Source organism: Canis lupus, chromosome 31 (genome assembly GCF_048164855.1).
Source record: "Canis lupus baileyi chromosome 31, mCanLup2.hap1, whole genome shotgun sequence".
NCBI classification, from domain to species: domain Eukaryota; kingdom Metazoa; phylum Chordata; class Mammalia; order Carnivora; family Canidae; genus Canis; species Canis lupus.
The window spans coordinates 37,090,445-37,112,702 of NC_132868.1; the positions used below are offsets into that span (position 1 = coordinate 37,090,445).

At 46.7% G+C, this 22,258-nt stretch overlaps 1 protein-coding gene across 8 annotated transcripts in view; it reads right to left on the reverse strand.

Annotated features, from left to right (window-relative positions):
• TNIK (TRAF2 and NCK interacting kinase) overlaps positions 1 to 22,258 on the reverse strand; it is a 376,555-nt gene that overhangs the window by 44,641 nt on the left and 309,656 nt on the right. For all 8 annotated transcript variants that reach the window (XM_072808063.1, XM_072808061.1, XM_072808062.1 and 5 more), the window contains 4 exons: positions 21,151 to 21,339; positions 11,762 to 11,926; positions 9,195 to 9,434; positions 8,034 to 8,140 (listed from right to left, as the gene is read on the reverse strand). In XM_072808063.1, coding sequence (XP_072664164.1) covers positions 8,034 to 8,140; positions 9,195 to 9,434; positions 11,762 to 11,926; positions 21,151 to 21,339 — 701 coding nt within the window. The remainder of the gene's footprint in view (positions 1 to 8,033; positions 8,141 to 9,194; positions 9,435 to 11,761; positions 11,927 to 21,150; positions 21,340 to 22,258) is intronic.

A 22,258-nucleotide genomic window follows, 5' to 3' on the forward strand; every position in this document is an offset into this window, starting at 1 on the left:
TATGTTTTGTTATTTGGTATAGTATCTTCTAGAATTCTTTCTTCTGTATACATAGGAGCATGCTGTATGTTCAGTTTTGCAGCTTGCTTTTTCCCCTTCGGATGGCATCGTGAGCAGCTTCTGCTTACCAAACAATAATGGCTGCAGAGCAGGCCAGTGTATGGATGAGTTAGTTTAACCGTTCCTCGACGGTTGGGTATTAAGGTGCCTCTACTACGCTGGCCTTACGCATAAGGCTGAGAGGGGTATCTCCAGGCATACAAGTACTCAATCACATCTCCTTCCTGGAACTGGAATTCCTGGGTGGAAGGACGTGAACTGGCAGGTGTGCACCGCATAGGTCTGTATGTGAGTGTGTAATGACGGTATCACCAGTTTTCGCCGAAGCGTATGAAACGGTCCATCTTACTGAATTCTTAGCCACACTTTATTATGAGCAGTTCATTGATTTGTAAAAAAGAAAAAAAAAAGTGCCCTGTTTTAAAACATTACTATTGAAGGAGAGTAATTTTTATTCACCTTTATTTACCATTTATAACTCCTCTGTGAATTACTTAATCATGGTCTTTGCTTATGTAGTTAGTAGTGTATTTGCATTTTTAAATTTATTTCAGGAAGCCTTTATATACTTTGGCTCTTATCAAAGGGAGGGATGTTTTATTTTATTTTTTTAAGATTTTATTTATTCATGACAGAGAGAGAGAGAGAGAGAGAGAGAGAGAGAGAGAGAGAGGCAGAGACACAGGCACACAGGCGGAGGGAGAAGGAGGCTCCATGCAGGGAGCCCGATGTGGGACTCGATCCTGGGTCTCCAGGATCAGGCCCTGGGCTGAAGGCGGTGCTAAACCGCTGAGCCACCCGGGCTGCCTAAGGGAGGGATGTTTTAAAATCATTATTATTAAGCACTAATTTAAGAACAAATGCTAGGAGTCACCGCTTGTTATAAAATCTTACTGTATTATTCACTTTCATACCTTAAGTGCCCCCCAAATAGTGGTATTTACTAGCTCGCTCAGTTGGTTATACCAAGCACTGGCTCAGGCATTTGAGATATGATAATAAACATGACACACGCCCTTGTCATCTGCCGCTTGGTCAGACACAGCCAAACTTGCCCATGCTCTGCCCGCAGTGAGCACCGGCCATCAGAGGGGCATGGAACAGGGCCACCTAGGCCACTTCTGATCATATACCTGCTATCCACCTGCCAGGGGGCGTGACATCGGGCCCCTCCACGTTCCCGATGTCTTCAGTTCTCCAAACAGAATCGCATGTCCTTGCTAAACAGAGTCACCGTAGTGTGACCATGGACTCTGATTGTAATGCAGTTAAGTCATGTTAAAATGTAATTTTATGCCTTCCTTTCCCTCCACTCATTTCAAGAATGTCAAGCGCACTCTGACCTGTGTTGGGTACCCCATGTTTCATGTATAAAAATGAAAATAATACGGTCCCTTCCCTCGAGACAATAGCATTTTAGTGTACTAAAAATCTGGCCACAGAATGGCATCATTCTAGCAGCAACTAGACCAAATGATTTCTTTTAGAAAACACAAGACCTCTGCTTTTTGGTGATGTATCTACCAAAAATATTTCATTGACTTACAAATATTTTAAAATATTGGGTTATCGGAAGACATGGCTAGTGGCCCTGGAAAACATATGTAAAAATAAATATGTCCTCATAACCTATTAGCTTTGATCATATAAATATAGGATTTATGACAATATTTATCCTTTTAAGTTTTTATTGGTAAAGGATTTGCTAAGTCAACCCAGCAGTATGATCAACTGCAGCAGAACTGATGATCAAACTTAAGGAAAATGTTTAAGATTCTCAATATTTTTACAGAACTCCTTTGTGCAGTAATTACTTTTGAAAACTGCCAGCACTTAATTGGTTTAAATAGATATGGATCCATACTGGAAGTGGCCCTGATTTGGAGACTACCTAAAATGAAAAATGTATAATACTTACGCAACAGCCTACTTTCGAATTCTCCTTAAGAAAACAATCTTATCTCCTTTTATTTCCAAAAATAAATTCTTTCCCATGGTCCTCTTTTATTAAATAGTGGTGGACAGGAATTATTTAGATATAATTAATAAAGCCCCCCAAACACTTTTTCTAAAAAGTCTATTGCTAACCAACTGTATTGCAGATTGAAGGTGACAGGCAAGCGAAAGCTTCTTGATAATTGCTTTCATTTTGTAGACTGGTAATGTAGCGTTTTTTGTATATATATATATATATATATATATATATATATATATATATATATATATATATATAAAATAGCTATTAAGAGAGGAGTGACTGTGAACTCTGAGATTTTTTTTCCTCCTGTGGCTGTGGTGTGGCAGCGGGACCCAGCTGTTTGCCTGAACACAGCACTCCTCTGATCACTTAACCAACACCTTTCTATGAAGCACCTACTTTGTGAGTCTCGTTGGACCCGTGTGAGGGATGGAGGAGAGCACAGGACACAGGCGCAAGGTGCAACATAATTCTCGAGATGGGAAACGTGCAGCGGAGATAACAGTGGATAAGGCCCATCTCTGCAGGCTGCGTGTGAAAGAATCTGTAAGTGATGTTGGAGTTTGGGGAACGATGGATGCAGCCTGGGGTGGTCGAGGTGGTGTCAAGACGGAGACAGGACTTGACTGGGCCTTGGGGGGTGAGCAGGAAGTCTGGGGGAAGCTCCTGAGCCAGGACACCGGGCTTGCTGGCATAGGGAGGACACTGGCCTGCTGGCGTACGGCGTCTGCATCCGTTTACTCTGGAAAGGTGGCTCAGCAGAAGGAACGGATGGCTTGGGGAGCAGTCCTGTGGGGCTGGGGGAGCTCATAGGCCTCCCGGTGCAGACTGAGCAGGTGGGGGGTGGCCACCTACCCACGATGAGGCCTGGGCCAGGGCTGCCAGGGAGGGGCATGGAATTGGCAGGACCAGCTGGGATGTGCAGGCCTCTCTGATGGGACTCGGAGCCTCTCTGGGTGTGAAGTTAATTGGTTCCCACGGGCATTAAACCCCCGATCTGGGCTTCCTTAGGGCTTCCTCCTCACCGGAGCTAACCAGCGTGGGTGCTGATCTTAGGAGGCTGCTGTTTTTGCTGCTGGAGACTGAAAGAAGTGTTTAGTTTCTACGTAACCACATACAGAAATTGGGAAAACTTTAAAATGCTTTTTCTACTTCATTTTTTTGGGGCGGGGGGGGAGTAGAAGTATTTTGAGAAAATGTTACACCACTCGTATTTCTCTTTTCCTTATCATGTAGTAATATGGTCTGGCCGTGGGGCCAAGGGGTCTGACATGAATGCCTTTAGAGGGAATTTCAGAAGAATTTTATGAAATAACAGATTTCCTTTGTTCACATCTTAACTGAAACTACTCAGATCCAAATGTGTAACAACTTGAAAACATTCACATATATTTCTTAAATGCCAACTTTTAGTTCATACATTTGCCATCCCACAGACAATGCTATAAAACACACAGTAAAGTGGAAATGTGGCAATTATTCCATTTACCCGACTCATATAAAAAGTCGAAACAGAAAATTAGGATCACAAAGTGATTTCTTGGCCCAAATACTTGGGCCAAGTCTATAATTAACTGGCTGACAGCCAAAATTCACTTTACTTTGTTCTTTGATGACACAGCCAGTGAGAACAAATGAGGCATGGGAAGATAGGTTTGGGACGGGACAGAGAATTATTTTTTGAAATTAAGCATTTAGTCATTGGGTGTTGACCAGGTGTTTCTGGCTTAATTTAAATCTCTTCATATTCTAAATGTGCTTGTTTGATCAAATATTAATTTGCTTTAGAGGAACACACGAATCAAAGTTAAATATTCAAGTACCTGGGAATTTTTTAAGACAGTGTTTCAAAAAATGAACAAATCAAATCTTGATCTAGACTCAGCTGGTCACCTTGACAACATAAGGCACCCGGGAGTCCATGCAGCAGGTAAGAAAGAACTGCAGGCTGACGCGTGCCTGTGTGAGAAGGAAGAGGGGAACGGGCAGGCGGGGGTGGGGGGTGGGGGGGTGGCGGCACGGTGACTGGGTTGTCACGCAGACTTTGGCCATGTAGGATGGGAAATGTCAAATGCATATAATGACGTTAGCACCAGCTTGGGTAGGAAAGTCTGGGGCCTATAAATAGATCCCATGGGACAACTATTTTTGTTTTATTTATTTTTTAAAGATTTTATTTACTTATTTGGCAGAGAGAGAGAGAGAGAGAGAGGGAGAGAGAAAGGGAGAGAGACCACAAGCAGGGGGAGTGGTGGGGAGACAGAGAAGCAGGCTCCCTGGTGAGCAGAGAGCCCGACTTGGGGCTCGATCCCAGGACCCTGAGGTCATGACCTGAGCCGAAGGCAGACGCTTCACCGACTGAGCCACCCAGGTGCCCTGATACACGTCTATTTTAAAACATATTCCTATAGGGCTCTTTTCGATTTGATGTAGTGTGTGTAGACAGGAGAAGAGTGACATACTTGGAAGTTTTTATCTGGGAGAAGGAAGGCTTTTGAAAATAGTAAAGCTCCGATGTTTTCCTCACGTTATAGGTACATGCTTGCATACTCCCACTTTAACTCACCTCAAGAATCTTCCCATTCAGGGTGCCAAGTAGTTTACTGATTTAAACATACTGTTTCCTATATTCTTAGAAATCATCACACATTCTGCAGTCACTGGGGAATATACACCATCTTGCACCTAGTACCTGGACGTCATTAGTACCTGAATTCAGGACGCAAAAACTAAGCTTTTTAACCATTAGCCTCTGTTTTCTATTCTTTCTTTTTTCTATCGACTTTGCACAAAAGTGGCTTCTTTCCCACTCATATCACAATATACACAGATAGAACTGCTCTCCTCGGTGGTTCTTCTCCAAGCAGGGACTTGGAGACGCAGGTTCCTCCTGGGTTCAGACACTGTTGCCTTAAACTTGTCGTCCCTAAGTCTGCCACAGAAGGAGAAGAGAGAGCCTCTGCCTTCTTTTGCTTTCTTTAGATAAGTCAATTCACAGATTTACCCCAAAGCAAAATAAGAAAGCAAGGCAAGTAACAGAGTTTTGCCCCTAATAATGCCCACAGCCCCAAAGAGTAGCAGGTAATGGTTTATCCTCTGACCCATGGGTCCTAGGCTCAGGTGGTCTTGGTTGACTGACTCACTGGCTCCCAAGGTCCCATGTGGCCCTTTGAATAGGGGGGGTCCCATGCCCCTCTACTGGGGACCCAGGAGGTCCCCAATATACATTTGCTGAATTTAGCAAATGAAAAAAAATAATAACAAAACATCCTGATTTTCTTATTTTATTAACATGTGTGGTTTTTCTTGGGATCCATTTTTTACTTTGCCAATTTCCCACTCTACCCTGAGGATCATTTTCAAGCAAGAGGGCTGGGAGGATAAAAAGGAATATTGACCAACTATAAGAAATATAGCTGATAAACATTGTAAATTATTGATTATTTAAAACAACCCCTTTTTATGGCTTTATGGATGGGCAATTGCCTGAAAAATGGTACAAAAAGAACTATGAGGACTTCATTAAGACCAGTGTAAAACAGGAGAGTCTGCTTTACAGTAATGCCCCCGGCCAGTCACATCTCCCACTGTCCATGCCCCCGTGTGTCTCCTTTACCCACTGACTCAGGGCTTGGCCATGTGATTGTGGTTGCCAATGGGACATCAGCAAAGGTGAAGCAAGCGAGGGCTGGAAACGTATTTGTGTACTGGGGCTTCTGGGGCTTTCCCCGCCAGGAGGCTGTCCTGAGATCGCCAAACAATGAAGAAGACCAGGATGAGAGAGCACATGAAGGTACAGCTGACCCATCAGCTCAGTGCAGCCACATGGGGAAGCCCAAATGAGACCGGCAGAAAAACCTATTAGCCAACACACAGAATCATAAGAAATTGGAAATCGTTGCTATTTCAGACCACTTAGTTTTTGGGTGTTTTATTATGAAGCAATCATGAGCTAAAAATTACATCTATCACAGTAGATAAGCCAAATCCTGAAACTTAAAAAAATGCAATCCAATCTAGAGTTGCAAAGTCTGATTCACATCTTAAGTGCTGGTCACTTGGAGATGGGGGACGGCAAGAAGCAGCGTTCAGTAGGATTACTGCACACGGCAGGGATGGGGAGGCTCCAGGGCCCTCTCCGACAATCCCTCTGACTTTCACTGTAGGTAAATAATTATTACCCCTTAGCTCCCTCCCTCCCTTCTCTGTAAGCAGAGAAATGTTAGCTGTCTCACAAAGTCCACATTCTTTGGACTAAGAACAAACTTAAGTGGTTCTGAGGGGGAAAAGCTCCTGTTTTACAAGCCAATGACCATCAAAAGCCAACTATCTTGGACCTAACGTCATTAAAATAACACTTCGGCGGGAACAAAGAGCTGCTTTTTATTTGATTATATAATGATAGTGCACTTTCTTTCTGGTGATAGGAGGGAAAAAGGCTTAGAGTTGAAATGAGGCTTGATTTACAGCAGCTAAAATTCTAAGCAACTGATCTGATGAACGGAGCCCTGGGGGCCGGGTCCAGAGGAATAAGAAGCACCGATAATCAGGGGCTCGCCGCTGCTTGAAGAGGGGGATCTGACAAAGTTCACCCCGGCAATCCCAGGGCTGCTGTTCCTCTCGCTCTGGTCACAGCACACTCTGGACTTTCTCAGCGCGGCTTAGCAACACCTGCTCGGGGTGAGGCTGACAAGTCCCTGGGAAAAAATGGCTCATGCGGAGCCTCCTGCCAGTGGCAATCCCACCCAGAACGGGCGAACTTCTTTGCCCTAAAGGGATTAATGTTCTTAGTACAGTTCCATCTTATTTATTGTGGACTGACCTCTTCCTAAAGCTCTTCACGTGACGAGGAAAATTAAAGCCGCACTATATCAAAATTCCATATATTAGAGGCAGACACAGATAATCCTCTCCTTCATTCCAGCCTCTCGTCCTTACTAGCAAGGGAGAGGCCTCCTCTTATGAACACAGGGGAGAACAATGCAACAGCCTGCCCAAGCTCACTCTTTTTATAGTCTCAGCAGAGACCATTTGCTATTTCGGTTGATCCTAAAAAGCGGTGCATTTATCATGAAAAAAATCAGAGGGAAGCTCGACAAACTAGAGCAGCAAATAGTGTCTGTTGCCACATAACACCAGCTCAGATACAGTAAAGGTGTTGTTTACTTTCCAGATTCTCTTGAGACCTCTACACCAGCCGGTAGGTGGATGCAGTTTCCTGACTGTAGGAATATCCATTGTTGATGGAAAATTCTAGGAGAGTACAGAGCCGCGGTGGAAGTAGAACTGTATCTGAGTGACCCTCCGTAATGCCAAGGAGGTGATTTCCTGCTAAGAAACAGTCTTTTTGTAACGTGCCAAGCTAGGAAGCTCTGCAGATGGCCACTGATGGGCTTCTTTGGCAATGACTTTGTAATGCCTTTTTTTTTTTTTTTTTTTTTTTTAAAGTAGGTTCCACACCCAGCATGGAGCCCTACATGGGCTTGAACTCACAACTGGAGATCAAGAAGCAAGCTAAGATCAAGAGTCCGATGCCCAACTCACCGAGCTACCCGGGCACCCCTGCCTTTGTAATGTCTTACTGGCTCCCAGGGCATTAAAAATCACCTCTAACCAGGCCATCTTGTTCTGCTGACTTTGCCAAATGGTCTCTGAAGTAATGGTTTGGGGTGTTTTAACCAGACTTATATTTGCAACTTTACTCCCCAGTTTTTAAAATTGTCAAGTGAGGTACACCGGCTTGGCTTTTGCGTGGTCTCATTTTTCTTCACCCACTCCCTCATTCATTCAAGAGCCTCCACTGTTCACTGATCTCTGTGAAAGGCGCAGAAATAAGAGGCATGTATTCTGGCCCCACCAGAGCTTACAGTCCAAGTGGCCAGTCAACAAGCCTCTGAAGTGAAAAAAGGACGGATGATTTTTAGGAGAGCAATAATGACAATGACAGGTGGGGGCCTGCCTTTTCCTTCACTTGAAACCATCTTTCTCGCCTTACCTTGCTCTGATGGGTTGAGATCCTAGTCTGGGTCCCAGAGCACTACCATTTCCAGGAGAATTCTTTCTGGCTAATGCTGGGGATATGGAAGTTGTTCTTTGAGGCACCTGAAAGAAAAAGCAGGATTCAGAAGAGTTTCCATGAAACAGCTCCAATAGGCTCCTTCCTAAAATTTACCAGGAGTTATAGAAACTATCAGAAATGGGAAAGGCATAGTGTTCATTTTTCAGAGAAAGATTTAACTCCCTAAACAAAACCACACAGAAGGCACTGAGGCACATTCAGCGATCATAAAGGAGTACGGTCTTCAATTTTATTTGTTTTTATTTTTTCTTAATAAATTTATTTTTTTATTGGTGTTCAATTTGTCAACATATAGAATAACACCCAGTGCTCATCCCGTCAAGTGCCCACCTCAGTGCCCGTCACCCGGTCACCCCCACCCTCCGCCCACCTCCCCTTCCACCACCCCCTGGTCTTCAATTTTAAAAACAAATTAAAAAGCAGACCAAGCTAATTATTTTGATTCACTGGGCTAAAATAGTTGACCTCCTTTGCTTGTGTACGAGTGGTGGATACCAGAAATTTCTCCGGGATACCATTAACTCAGTTGATCATTGGAAATTGCATCAGATGAGAATCATCCAGATAAGCTGAGCTCCACCCTAACTGATAAACAGATAAGGAAATGATGAAACCTGGCGAGAAATGAGGGTACCGGGCTACAGCTTGGGACATGAGCCACATGCCAGTGAGCTCAGAGCAATTACTTCAATGGATGCTAAGTGTCCCCACTTCCTAATCAATTTGCAGTCATTAATTAAAAACACCCCCCCCCAACACTGTGCTTTGGAAGGTCGATTTGCAAATGTGATACAAAACAGGATTAATATTGAAAATCCTGGCAGGGTCTTCAAAAAGACTGTATGCACACCAGCAGACACACAGTAGGAAAATGTATCATTATTAGCTTAGCTGACAAGGGCCAAGTCTTAGCTTGGGGACCAGGAGGGGGAAAAACCCAAACCTAAGAAGGGGTGGTGCTCTGGCATTCTCCTGCTCCTCACTGCTGTGGAAGTGCTGGAGGAGACGTAGTAAAAGTCATCGTGAACGAGGCTGATGATGACAGGAACGCGGAGAGAGGCCCGCCAGCCTATTTACCTTTGGTGGAATGTCTTCTTCCTGTCGTAACCAAGAGCTTCGGTCAAACTTCTCAATGCGAGTGGGGAGAGGAGGGTTTTCAGAGGTGGGGTCCGAGTTCTGGCGCGGCATCTCCACGCGGTGAGAGGTCACGTTCAGGGCCTCCTGAAACCCAGACAGGCCCTTGGTGGGCTGCTCGTGCACAGACTGGGAGGCGGTCAAGGCAGGTCCCTGGGACTTCACAGCTACCAGATGTGGAATCTAAACGTCAAACCAACACGGTAGCGACATTATTAGAAGAAAAAGCAGATCTACTAGGACCTTCATTCAGTGGAAGGGAAAAATAAAATTTTAGAGCACGAGCGCTGGAGTACACAGAGCCCATCACAGCTGTCTCCAACCTGCTTTTGGAAGCTCTTCCACATTTCCCATTCACAGCCATGTGTAGGCCAGACCCAGGGCGCCTGGCAAAAACTAAGCGATTCACTTGGGCCCGCTAAGAGGTCTGTGAAATAGGTGTGAGGACAATAACAGCAATTTTTCAGTGGACACTTACTGACCAGCAGTATAATATGTTTACAAGCACTTTTCTTCTAATATGATACACCTCCTCCTTCAAAACCCTCAACTTTGACTTTAGAGAGTGCTATCGCTCTGTAAAACAAGGAGTGTTCCGGATCACCTTACTTCTTAGGAACTCACTAAATCCACTACGAGGCGGACACAATCATTTTCACCGTTTTTCACGTGAGGATGGAAGGTTTAGAGGTGAAGTAACAACCTGGATCTCACAGCTAATACTTGCTGGAGCCTGGATTGGAAGCCTCACACACCTCATGGTCCAGACATCTAGCTCCGCGCTACTCCACTTTCCGGTGAGCTGACTCTTACCACCCGTGATGGCTCTTACCATCCACACCAGGATGTTTCTTTTAGGGGGAAAGTCACATATGTTGGCACGCATTCATATCGTTCGTGTAGGGAAGACATGCCGTTTTTGGTAGAAATGTGGTTCTTTAAGACAAATCATTAGAATCAAGAGTTTTCAGGGGCGCCTGGGTGGTCAGTCGGGTAAGCGTCTGCCTTTGGCTCGGGGTGTGATCCCAGGGTCCTGGGATCGAGCCCCACGTCAGACTCGCTGCTCAGTGGGGAGCGTGCTTCTCCCTCTCCCCCTGCTCATGCCCTTTCTTGCTCTCTCTCCCTTTCTCTCAAATAAATAAATAAAATCTTAAAAAACAATAAGATCAGGAGTTCAGCGTGTTCTTGACCGTTAGCACTACTCACACTTAACTGTTACTGTCTCCTCCCCCATCACAAAGTCCGACTCCCTGGAGATAGGAGCCGTGTCTGGATGGCATCTCTCAGTCTACACTGTGCCTGGCATGTGGAATGTGGTCAATAAATCTCAGCAGGCGAAACGTCTAGGGGACTTTCTAAATTAAACTATTAAGTCAATAAACACTAACATAGTATCTGCTTTGTGCAAGGGACCTAGCAGACCCTCTTCGGTCTAAACTCTCGATGCCAGGCCACTGGGGAGCATTTCCGCAGCCCTCTTCCGCCAGCCTGGCCCTGCTCCTTTAGCCCTTGAGGTCTTATCCCTGGAGCAGCCCTGCCCTAGCTTCTTCACACCCTCTCTGGTCTGAAACCTGAAGTGTCATTAATTAGAGTTCAGAGAAAACCCTCAAGGTCTGCTTCAGGTGAATGTTATGCTTCCACCAGAAAAGACCTCTAAATCGATCAGGTTTTTATTAATGTTAATATAATAACATTATATATATAATATAATATATATAACATATATATAATAATGTTAATATACTAAATACTAATATGAAAACAGGGCATGTTTTAAGAACATAGCACAAAACAGAAACCTACTTAAGAGTCTTCAAAGACATCTGGGTGAAACTGGCTGCATTATCACTCTTACTTTTCGTAAAATTCCACTTTTTTTTTTTTTTTTTCATTTTTAGTATTTATCGGTCAAGAGGTCCTCTAAAACCTCCCAGAGACTTGTCCTGGAGCAGAGGAACGGTTTCCTTTTTTGAAATAGCTCCCAGCTGGGGCTCTGTAGGCCAGGGGAAGGGGGGCCTCAAGGGCCCCAGACGGCCGGGCTGGGCCGGCACAGGTATGAGGCCGCAGGTGGGAGGGGGCCCCGGGCATCTGCATTTCCACCAAGCTCTCGGGTGACATTGATGCTGAGGGTGCCATGAGCACCCTTGGGGAACCACTGGCTTAGAAGCCACAATTTTATCCAGGGTCATTTACACTTTCTGTGCCCAAATCGCAGGGAGCAAGAGACAACTGTTCACCTATGACCCCGAGGCTATGACCTCGGCCTAAGGGGCTTGGCGCCCCTGCTCGACCCGTGTCCCCAGGGAGGCCGCTGCCCAAGGGCTGACCCGGCGGTGCGCCCAAAGCCCAGGGTGGCGCTGGCCCCCTTCTCAGCGCTCCCCCCGCCCCGCATCCCCTGGGGCCTGCCCTAAGCCCGGGGGCCCCGGACCCCGTGGGGCCCGGGGACAGTCCCCTGCTCCGGGCGCCTCCCCGAACACGCGGTGTGGGGCCGGGGGACCCAAGGGCTGTACCTGGGGGTCCACCGGCCTGAGCATGGGCGGCGTCCGGGCGGGCTGCACCCCGCTGATGCTGAAGGACTCGGACCGCGGGGGCAGCGCGGGGTCGGATATCCTGTTGGCGACCTTGTGCGGCAAGGCGGGCGAGCTCTGCCGGTTCAGCCGCGAGCGCTCTTCCACCTGGAGGCCAAAGCAGACGAGACGGACACAACCCAGGCCTGAGGGCCGGCGGGAGGCTGCTCTGCGTCCTCGGCCCTCAGCGCCCCGCACCTGCTCTGCGGCAGGCACCTTTGGAGAAGCTCTTCTCTGGGGCCCCGGGCGGGGGGGGCAGGCCGTGACCCCAGGGTCCTGGGATCGAGTCCTGCGCGGGCTCCCCGCAGGGGCCTCCCTCTCTGTGTGTCTCAGGAATAAATAAATAAAATCTTAAAAAAAAAAAAAGGCAGATCCTTTTTTAAAAACAAAAGTAGGAGGGGGCAGCTCGGATGGCTCAGCCGGTGAGCGCCTGCCTCTAGCCTAGGCCGTGATCCCAAGGTCCCGGGATCGAGTCCCCCGTCGGGCTCCCTGCATGGAGCCTGCTGCTCCCTCTGCCTGGGTCTCTGCCTCTCTCTCTGTATCTCATGAATAAATAAATAAAATCTTTTTAAAAAATAAAAGGCAGATCCTTTCTTTAAAACAAAAGTAGGGGATCCCTGGGTGGCGCAGCGGTTTGGCGCCTGCCTTTGGCCCAGGGCGTGATCCTGGAGACCCGGGATCGAATCCCATGTCGGGCTCCCGGTGCATGGAGCCTGCTTCTCCCTCTGCCTGTGTCTCTGCCTCTCTCTCTCTTTCTCTCTGTATGACTATCATAAATAAATAAAAAATTAAAAAAAAAATAAAATAAAACAAAAGTAGGAGGGGGCAGCCCGGGTGGCTCAGCAGGTGAGCGCCTGCCTCCGGCCTAGGCCATGACCCCGGGGTCCCGAGATCGAGTCCTGCGAGGGGCTCCCGCATGGAGCCTGCTGCCCCCTCTGCCTGGGTCTCGGCCTCCCTCTCTCTCCGTCTCTCTCCGGGTCTCCGGGAAGGAGTCCCACCTTACACCACCACCTGCCCCGAGCCGGAGCCATCACCCCGTGCTGCCGGGCCCTGCGCTAGGGCCTCCGGCCGGAGTTGGGGCTCCCCAGCAGTCTCTCCCGCACTGCCTGGCTCTCATCCTGCCAACGGGTCGCGCCAGGCTGTGGAGCCGCCAGGGAGCCCGAGGCGGTGTGGGGGCATCGGGTGCCCGGGGAAGGCGGACCGCCTGGAGGAGGCGCCCACTCACCCCTTCCTCACGGCCCCCACGGCCTGCGGCCCTCCCTTCAGCGGACTTCCCGCACCGTTTCCTTCCCCCTCTTTAGGGCCCTTTCTTTCCCCTCATCTCCCTGCTCCGCTTCCGGCCTGGACTCTCCCCACCCCGTTCTCTGGGCTCATCCACGCGTGACCTGCATTTTCGCTCCCCCGCCTCCTGTCTCCCTGCCGGCCGCCCTCCGGGGTCACTTCATCTCCCTCGTCATCCCCCTTCTTGCGGAGTCTGTCTCGGCCCAAGGCAGGGGCCTGAGCAGAAGCGTTCCCCAGGAAAGGCCCACGGGCCAGGGGCGCCCCTCCGTGGGAGGACACCCCCCACCCCCTGTCCACATCTGGAGCCTGCGGACTGTCAACGAGGGCATCTCCCATGGAGATTTAGATGAACGCGACAGACACTGCAAGGCACGACTGAAGATCTGCGACAGCTTCAAGAGGCCTAGGCCTTTGCTTTCAGATCACTCTCCTCCGGCCCTTTATTTCTGTAGGGTCAGTTTGGCAGCCCTATATTCCAAACCTCCCAGGCAGCGCCCCCCGCCGTGACCCTGCAGTGTGAGCCGGACCCCCCTTCTGCTGACTCACTGATGAGGGTTCCAAGTGCCCGCCAGGGAGCCCACCTGCAGGCCAAGACCCGTCTCCAGGGGGCGCCTTCTTCACTTCACTGCCTGATTTGAAATAAAAATCCACAAGAGCTGTTCTTTCCCATCCTTCCTATTTCATTTTAAATCTTTCTAGACGCAGACTCAGCCTCAGATACAGAAGCCTGTTATTAGGTGCTTATATTAACTGCAAACGTCTTAACACAATGAGGGGGGCTGAAGAATAGAAAACCGTGCCCCCACTTCTCCCCGGGGGAACTCAACATCTCCTCTCCCACCATGGCTGTGCAGGGTACATACGATTGGCATCCAGTGGACTTTGGTGTTGAAACTCCACGTCCCCCCCACCCCACCCCCCAAAAAAAGAAACTCCACGTCCCAGAGCTCACCACACACCAAACCAGGTTAGCTACCCAAAGCCAGAACATGCATACTTTGCGTACGCGCGTGTGCAAAGTATTACATCAGCAGTAATTATTTGACCATTGCACGGAGCAAAAAAATAAAATAAAGCCAGGTTTGAGCTGAGACCATGAAGAAGAGAAAGTCCCACAAAGACAGATAAACTCAGACTAAGCCATGCACTGTATTCTTTTCTAAATACTAGTGTCCTTGAAAAGAAAGTGACGACTTCCAGACCACTGGACTCGGCCAAATATTAGCCATCTGCTTACTTCCCCGGAAGAGTGAAGAACACTTGCTGTTATTATTATCTTTTCAAGCTATAAACACCCTCGGTTTTAAACACACACTTAGAGACAGCACATTCTGAAAGCACTAGAAAGAGTCTGCCTTGAGGGGATGGAGTCGAAGAGGATGCCACCGTGAGCAAAGAAACCTTTTTTGAGACAAAGAATCCTTTTGGCAACAGCCAGCAGCAAGGTTCCAGTAAAGGGGGGACTCAGCACAGGCCACACGGCTCCAGAGCCACGTGGGAAATGAACAGGGCAGGAGAGTGAGGCACCGAATTCACAGGCAGGTAACGGGTTTGACAGGTTGTGAGTAAATATTACGAATGCACGTCTGCTAAAGTTGCCTGTGCCTTCTCTCAGTGGTTTACATACTAAATCCTACCACCGGTATGCGTCAGGCTGTACCATTCTAAAATACATGGTTTCAATAATCTATTGTTGTTTCAGGACAATTCAATTTGTTGACATTTCCTGGGTTGGAGTATGTCCAAAGAAACTCGAAAATCTATGAGAAAGGTGTAATAATGAGCCATTTGGCTATATGCTTTGTCCCAAGAGAACTTTGTCCTAAAGTTTTTAGGAAGAGAATGCTGCCCACTGCTTTTTGCACCAAAGGAAACAGCATGAGTACTGGAGCAAAGATACCAAATCAAGCATCCTACTATCAGACAAAGGAGACGCTGGGTGGTGTATCTAGGCTCAGGCCCTTCTGATTATTTTGATACTGGGCAAAGGCCTGTCTCCTGATTCACCACATCTTATTTCTACTAATTGAGAAGGAGATGGATCTGTGAGTGAGACAGAAAAAAAATGTTTTTTTCACCCAGAATAAGGATATATATGATTAAACCCTGGGGTACAATGAAGATATGTTTCGATCTGCCTTACATAGCACTAAAAATCAGTCTATTAGCTGAGCCTCTGCTCCAAGGAGATGTAAAATGTCAGAGACACCACCAAAAAAGAATGTTCTAGTAGCAACAGACATAGAGTGTCAAGGTGCTGGACCATGACAACAAGAGGTATCTGTTATGAAGGATTTCCTACTTGAAGGGATTATCAGTGAATATAGAGAACAAGATTAGGAGGGACTGGTCAGTTTTAGGACAAAAGCCATATTTTTCTTATTAAAAGGATCGTTTTAACATTAAAACTAAAATTGAGAGGTTTAGATCACCTCTGCAGAAATGCTTTCCTATGTATTACAGCATTACAGGGAGAAAAAAGGAACAGAATTGTGGTCTCAGAAATGAAAATCTGCTCCAGGCATGGCTGTGTTGTCCACTGGGTTCTACAGGAGTGATGCCTAACGCCTCTGAGATGCATAAAGGCTATGTAAACCCAGGAGACCTGAAAATAAATTTGATTACAAGATTTCAAAAAATTCCTCAAAATAAATAAAAATGTTTAAACATGTATAAAAGGACACATGTCAATTGTTAAATTATTTTGTACGTTGGCGACAATTCACAGCTTTCAATGTCTCCCTTAGCAATAATGAATGGTATCTGTTGAGAGGAATATTTCAAAACAAAATCACAGAAGCGATTTTTTAGATGTTGACAGCAAAACTATATCTACGATGTCATATGGGTGCATTTTTTATAACGCTTTATATGATGCAACATCCGTGGGGTCTGTGGTCTAGGCCTTACTTAAAAGCTTATTTATCCATGGTGAATTAAACACAGTCACGTGGGAATTCCAACTGAGCAAAACAGTTTGATGTTTCTGTCTTTACTGGCAATGTTGGGGAAAGAGAAAGAAGTCGACAGATAACCTTCAAGTGCTCATTAACTCTGTAGGACCCCACATTCACTGGTCACATAAAGAGTTGAGTCACATTGTCCTTTGGCAAAACCACAGGAACAGATGGTTACTGAGCAAGGTTGGGGATATCCCTTCTCTGAGGCACCTGTGAGAACAGGGGAGACTCATTCATGTGAAATGCTTAGAATGGAGTCTCGTCTGAAGACAAGAGCCTGGACTACTTGTCCAGTACCCACTCTTAACCAATGACTCCAGAGAAGAGTATTAGGTCTTCATGGGGATGGAGCACGTAACTTAAAAATAATAAGGCAAGCCCTTCACAAGCTGAGATGACAAGTGAAGAAGTGTGCATGTATCCCTGGAGGGGAGTGGGTGGAGGCCATGGGGTTGCATGTGGACTGCCCTTGTGAAATCCAAACCAGAAACAACAGAAGCAAAACACTTATTCCTGGTGGGTGACAGTGGCCTTGGAAACAAAACGCGACTGTGTTGAAGACTGTATTTCATTGTATGTGCACAGGGCCTAGAATTTCCATGGCGCACTCACATATGCGATGGCCAGGGGGGCATTCCCGAGAGGCAGGACGTGCAGCTGGGGAAGCTGCACCTCAGGAAGGCTACAAGACTTGTCCCGGCCACCCAGCCCGGTGGTGGGAGAACTCGAACTCAAACTTCTTACTCCTTCCCAGGTCTCTCTCATGCCAGATCTTAAGAGAGTGAAGCAGAAACTGAGGAAAGAAGGGAGCAGAGCTGTAAACTCTAAATGGTAATTTGGGACCTCATCTGTAAAATGACTCATATAAAAAGGGGGAAAAAAACCCCACATCAGTGTAGAGTAGGGAAAACCAAGTGGAGGAGTTCTTACATGCAGGGATTTCAGCGTCCAATGCGCTGATGAGATATAAAGAGACATCTTGGCCCATCGTTTGCCAAATTACACCATGGCCAGATGACTGGAATGCATCACAGAGTAAGAACATGATGGAGTGTTGAAAAAAATTAAAATACAATCTCATACAGTATTCATGTGGGGACAGCACTCAATCACTGCAGAGTGTTGATGGAGATTTAAAAAAATACGGGGGGGGAGGGCACGCGCAATTACTGCCAGGCCCATCCACATGCCATTTTAAGGAAAGGAATCTGCTCCGTTATAAGCAAAAAGGTATTATAAGAAAAGGAATCTCCATCTTTCAAAAAGTGGCAACGAGAAAAAACAACCTCCCGGTTCTGCTTTTTTTTTTTTCTGCTGATGTTTAACAGAATGTCATACTGATGTTTTTACGGAACAAATCTAACTTCCATCCCAATCCAGAAGTGGACGAGAATTTGCAAGGGGTGAAAATGCCTTGACCCTGCCCCTTTCCGTAGAGACCGGAAGGTTCCTCTCTGGCCCAAATCTGAAAATCACAGTCAGTGTGACAATCGGGACAAAGTACTCCATCAAAGGAGGGAGGGAAGAGCTTGACAAGATGTGCAGAGGAGTATTTTCATTTCTTCTTATTACATCCAACAGATTAATGAGAAAGCTCATGCAAAATGCGATGATGACCTAACATTTTACAAAGTGAAGCAACAAAATCACCGAGGGTGAGGCACTGTAACATCACAGCAGCTGCCGAGAAACTGTTGGTTTGAAAAATAAAAGAAAAAAGGAAGAGAAATAAGGGGATGAGAAAGTAACCAAAGAAGGACAAACCATCCTGGCGGGGGAGGTAGAGAGCTGAGGTAGAAGACAGATATGGCACAAGTCACAGAGGCTGCAGGGGGAGGAGCCCGTGGCATGGGCACCGCTGGCCCCTCGTCCCTGGCAAGGATCATTTCCATTTTAGACCCTGGGAAAGGATGCATTTGAAAAAGAAAGGGTACCTTTTATTCTAACTGCTAAGGAGAGTTTAACTCAGGTTCTTTCTCTTGGCTGATGAGTAAGATTCGTCTGGGCTTGAAATTCTGTCCACATCTAAAGTTTTGAAATGTATTTTGTCGTCTAGCTACTTTCAGCCCCAGCAACCCCACTGTTATAGGGAAAGAAACCTTTAAATAATGCTTGAGAAGTTCATATGCTGCTCGGAGAAGCATTAAAAAGGTCAAGGAGACCAGGATCCTCACACCCATTTTTCTTCCCATTTTAAGAAGTGGGTGTTAAGAGAATGATGAATCAAACCAAAGCAGACAATTATTTGTTCTTATTTGTGTACCAGTCACTCCAGTTCCAAATTCAGCCCATCACTTATCCAATGATCTAAATGTTTCGTCTCTCTTCTAGAATATGAACACCCACTCTAAGACTTGGGAACGGTTTCATGAATAGATGGGTTAGTTGGAAGCCAGATTACGTTAACCACACCCAGGAGGATAGGACTAAAGATGAATCCCCAAAGAATGTTCCCACACATGTCTAGAATTGCGTGAAGCCCAAAGAAGAGTGCCAGGAGCTAGGAAGCCAGAGGCCTTGGAAGATGTCACCCACCAGAGGTGGCCCAGATTTATGATGGCCGGGGAACCTCACATCGGGAGTGCTTGCTGACACAGCTGGGTTGTTTGCACGCCCAACTGCTGTGTTTCTTTCACTGCTAGGAGCCTGGCCAGGGAGCACAGAGGAATTAGAAGGTCTAGGAAACCATCTTGATGGTATCTGCAGAGATTGGCCTCCAGGAATGCCATGACTTCTGAAAGCTCGGGAACTGTGACCTAATTCCGAACAGAGAGGATAGGCCGGGAAACTTAGCGAGGAGGACAAAGAGTAACTAGATAACCATGAAGTCAAAGTGGTTAAGTTCACATCAGAATGTGCCGGGTGGAGGTGGAAGGAAGGACGTGGGAACGGCTCCGGGCTTCTCCCCCTTTGCTGGAACATTTGCACATGAGGGAGGTGCACGGGGGAAAGGAGGGATTCTGGGAAGCTTTGCAAAGAATCACGATCTTCTCCAGTAGGGTCTGTGGGTGCGCCTCTCCTAGACTCATGCCTGGGGCTGGGGGCACCGAGGGCCATGTGGTCATGCATCAAGAAGAGGTCATTTAGCGATGCAGCACTTCTTAGAGGCGTTGAGGCACTTGGAAGGATGCATGAATTCATGCCCCTCCTGCCCCGAGGTCCGCAGGAGTCTCTAAGGCCCTCCTTACTTGCAGTGATGGACAACTTGGGGCTGGTCACTTTGAAGATGTTGGGAGAGGACACACAAACGACCTTAGACCCTAACTCTTGAGTTGGACTACATCCTTGGGAGCAAGATCGCCGTGGGGATCTCACTGTGGTCCTCCAGGCTTCCTGAGCCTTCAGGGGTTCTTCAAGACCAACTCTAATAGGACAAGCTGGTCCACCTTTCTTCCGAGAGTGATGCTCCAACAGGAGTCTTGATCTGGCATCATTAATCTCTGCAGGTGCTACTGGCATTAGCTTAGCGGAGCCTAATTTCTCAGCCTTCTGAACACCTGCCATGATCAGGAGCTGTGAGTGTAGCTTAGCTGAGGGTTTCAACTTGGCAGGGCCAGAAAACGGTTTAGCAGTGGAGGAAGGTGGCACATCTCTGCCAGCCAGGACGCACATCAGCTGCTGTCTAACAGCAGAGTGATTCTGCTTAGCTGGAAGAACAGGTGGGTTATTAAAGGGTCGGTGCTGTACCTGGGAGTAGGATCACAAAATTGAGTTATTGATCTAAGAGAAAGAGGCAGCTGTTAGAGACACAGGTAAATACAAATCATCTTTATAGACTCTAAAGGAAAGTGATCAAAAACATTCTTTATGTGGAATCAAACGATTTTCTCTACAGATTCCGTTTTTCTAAGTTTTAAAAGAAAAAAAGTTTGGTTTCTGTAAAAATAGCACACGATCACCATAAAAGATTTAAGCAACATATGAGAATACAAGAAAGTTCAAAGAAAAAAATTGTTTGTGCTGCCCTTAAACAATCATCGTTAACATTGGGGTGACATCACTTCAAGAATTTTCTATATATATATATATATATATATATATATATATATATATATATATAAAGAGAACAAAAAAATAAAAAGACGGGAATATGTTTACAAAAATGGGATCTTAGGTAAGAAATCTAGTTCTGGTAAGACTGTACTCTAGATAACTTGAAATAAGCTCTAGCACCTGAAGATACTAGAAGAAAATACAAAATACCACAAACATCCTCTTAAATGACTGGCTACGCTTACAAGGAAATAAAGGAAATCACTGGGTGCCACAAACAATGACAGACCTGAAAACCAGGGTTTTAAGCACACAGACTGACACAGCGACTTCTGGGAAGGTTGTTAAGCTTGGCTGATCTTGTTTTTTTTTCGCTCTGTCCATTGGGTCATCACCTTTTTTCCTCCCATCCAAAGAGTTTTAAATTAGATTTTTAAAATAGCTCATCACAAGGCCGAGTTCTTAAAAATCCGCCCTTACTCTAGTAGTTGAGCAAATGAAGAACCAGGGCTTTGGAAGTACTTGCAAAAGAACTAGCAATGACCTCTGATCCTGAAAGCAGAAGCCACAACCGTGGGTCTGAGACCAACTGTGCCCCCATTCATACCGCAACGGAACAAGGGAGAGTCGGCGGCAGTGCTAACGATCACTTTTAGGGTCTAGGTACAGACAGGAAATGATTATACCTAAAATTCCCCAAGTCTTTATTGAATCATCTTCTTTCATGGGGGAAGTCATTAAATATCCTCATGCTGCAAACTCATTCGGACCCTTACGACAAAAGTGACTTTTCTACTTCCTGTTATTGTTTACAAAAATCCCCTGTATCCAAGAAGATACCAACAAAAAAACAAAAAAACAAAACAAAACAAAAAACCCAAATCCCTGAAAAACAAAAATCACTAATGGATTAAGGTGCCTTGCCAATTCGCTACAGAAATAATATTATGGCTCTTCCCAAAGCAAAGCATGCACTGCTCACGAGGCATCGTTTTCCAGTTGCGTCGCACTAGTTTAATTCTCTACTTCTACTGGGTCAACTCACCGCAGCCACCGGCCCGGCCGGCGGGACATGGCTACACTTGCTGGAGCACTTACCTCCTTGGCCCATGCTGGCTTCTCGCTAGGACTCATCCCTTCCTTGTAATGGTACAGTGGCTTCTTCTCCACAGGCCTCTGCTCCTGCCGCTGATGCTGGAGGGAAACCAAGTAGTCTCTCTCTTGCTTCAGCTGTCTCTGCAGTCTTTCTGCTTGCCTCTGTTCTTCCAATTGTTTGCGTTTATATTCCTATCCGGACCAGGAAAGAGAAGCAAAGAAAGGGCCAAATCACCATATGGAAACCACTGGCCGGCACCGGAGAAGCATGCAGTGGAGCCCAGAGAGATGGTAACAAGAGGCCTGAACGCCAACAGAACCACAGAAGGATGTCAGGGCGTGTTACAGAGATAGGCTCCAGCCGGGGCTTAGCACGTCACGAAAACACTCTTGCCTTCGTGGCAATCCCTACAGCACACCCCCCATTGCAAAGTGACTTGTCCCTGACCTGTGACCAAGAGAGTAGCAATAAGAGGACATCTGGATGGTCAGCACCACCCCTACAGGGAGCCATCCACTTCCCGATTTAGTAACCAAACCATTCAAACATGTCCAATGAAGCCCCAAACTAAGTAAGTAGCTACAGGTATTGCTCAAATCCTCTTTCGTTTAACAAAAGTTGGTCCAACGAAGGCCATTGGCAAGCATATGCAGAGGCTGAAAAATATCATAGGGCCGCTGAAGAAGAAGCTCAGGTAAAAAAAAAAAAACACATCGAGAAGCTCATTTGGAGAGCAGTGCGATAATAATAAAAAAAGTCCTTCAAGTGGAAGCCGCGTGAGCAGGGAACACAAAATGTTCCCATCGTAAGGGTAAAACTAATAGTCTGCAGATGAAATATGACTGCAGAGCTGAGTGGGTTCCTACAGAAGAGGTGCCTTTTGCTGTGATTGTATTCCAGCACGTTGCAAATGACCTTAACAATTACCCTGCGATAAACACAGTGGGCCTCGAAAACAGCCCGAACTGGTAATACGCCCGGATTCGTGCGAAAGTTTCGCAAAGAGAAGGAGGCACTAAGGAGTGCCTCCAAGTGCCTCACATGTATTCGGGTGGCAAACTAGGTCAGGAAATGTAGTAAGCCCCCACGAGCCTTTGGAGGTCCATGGGG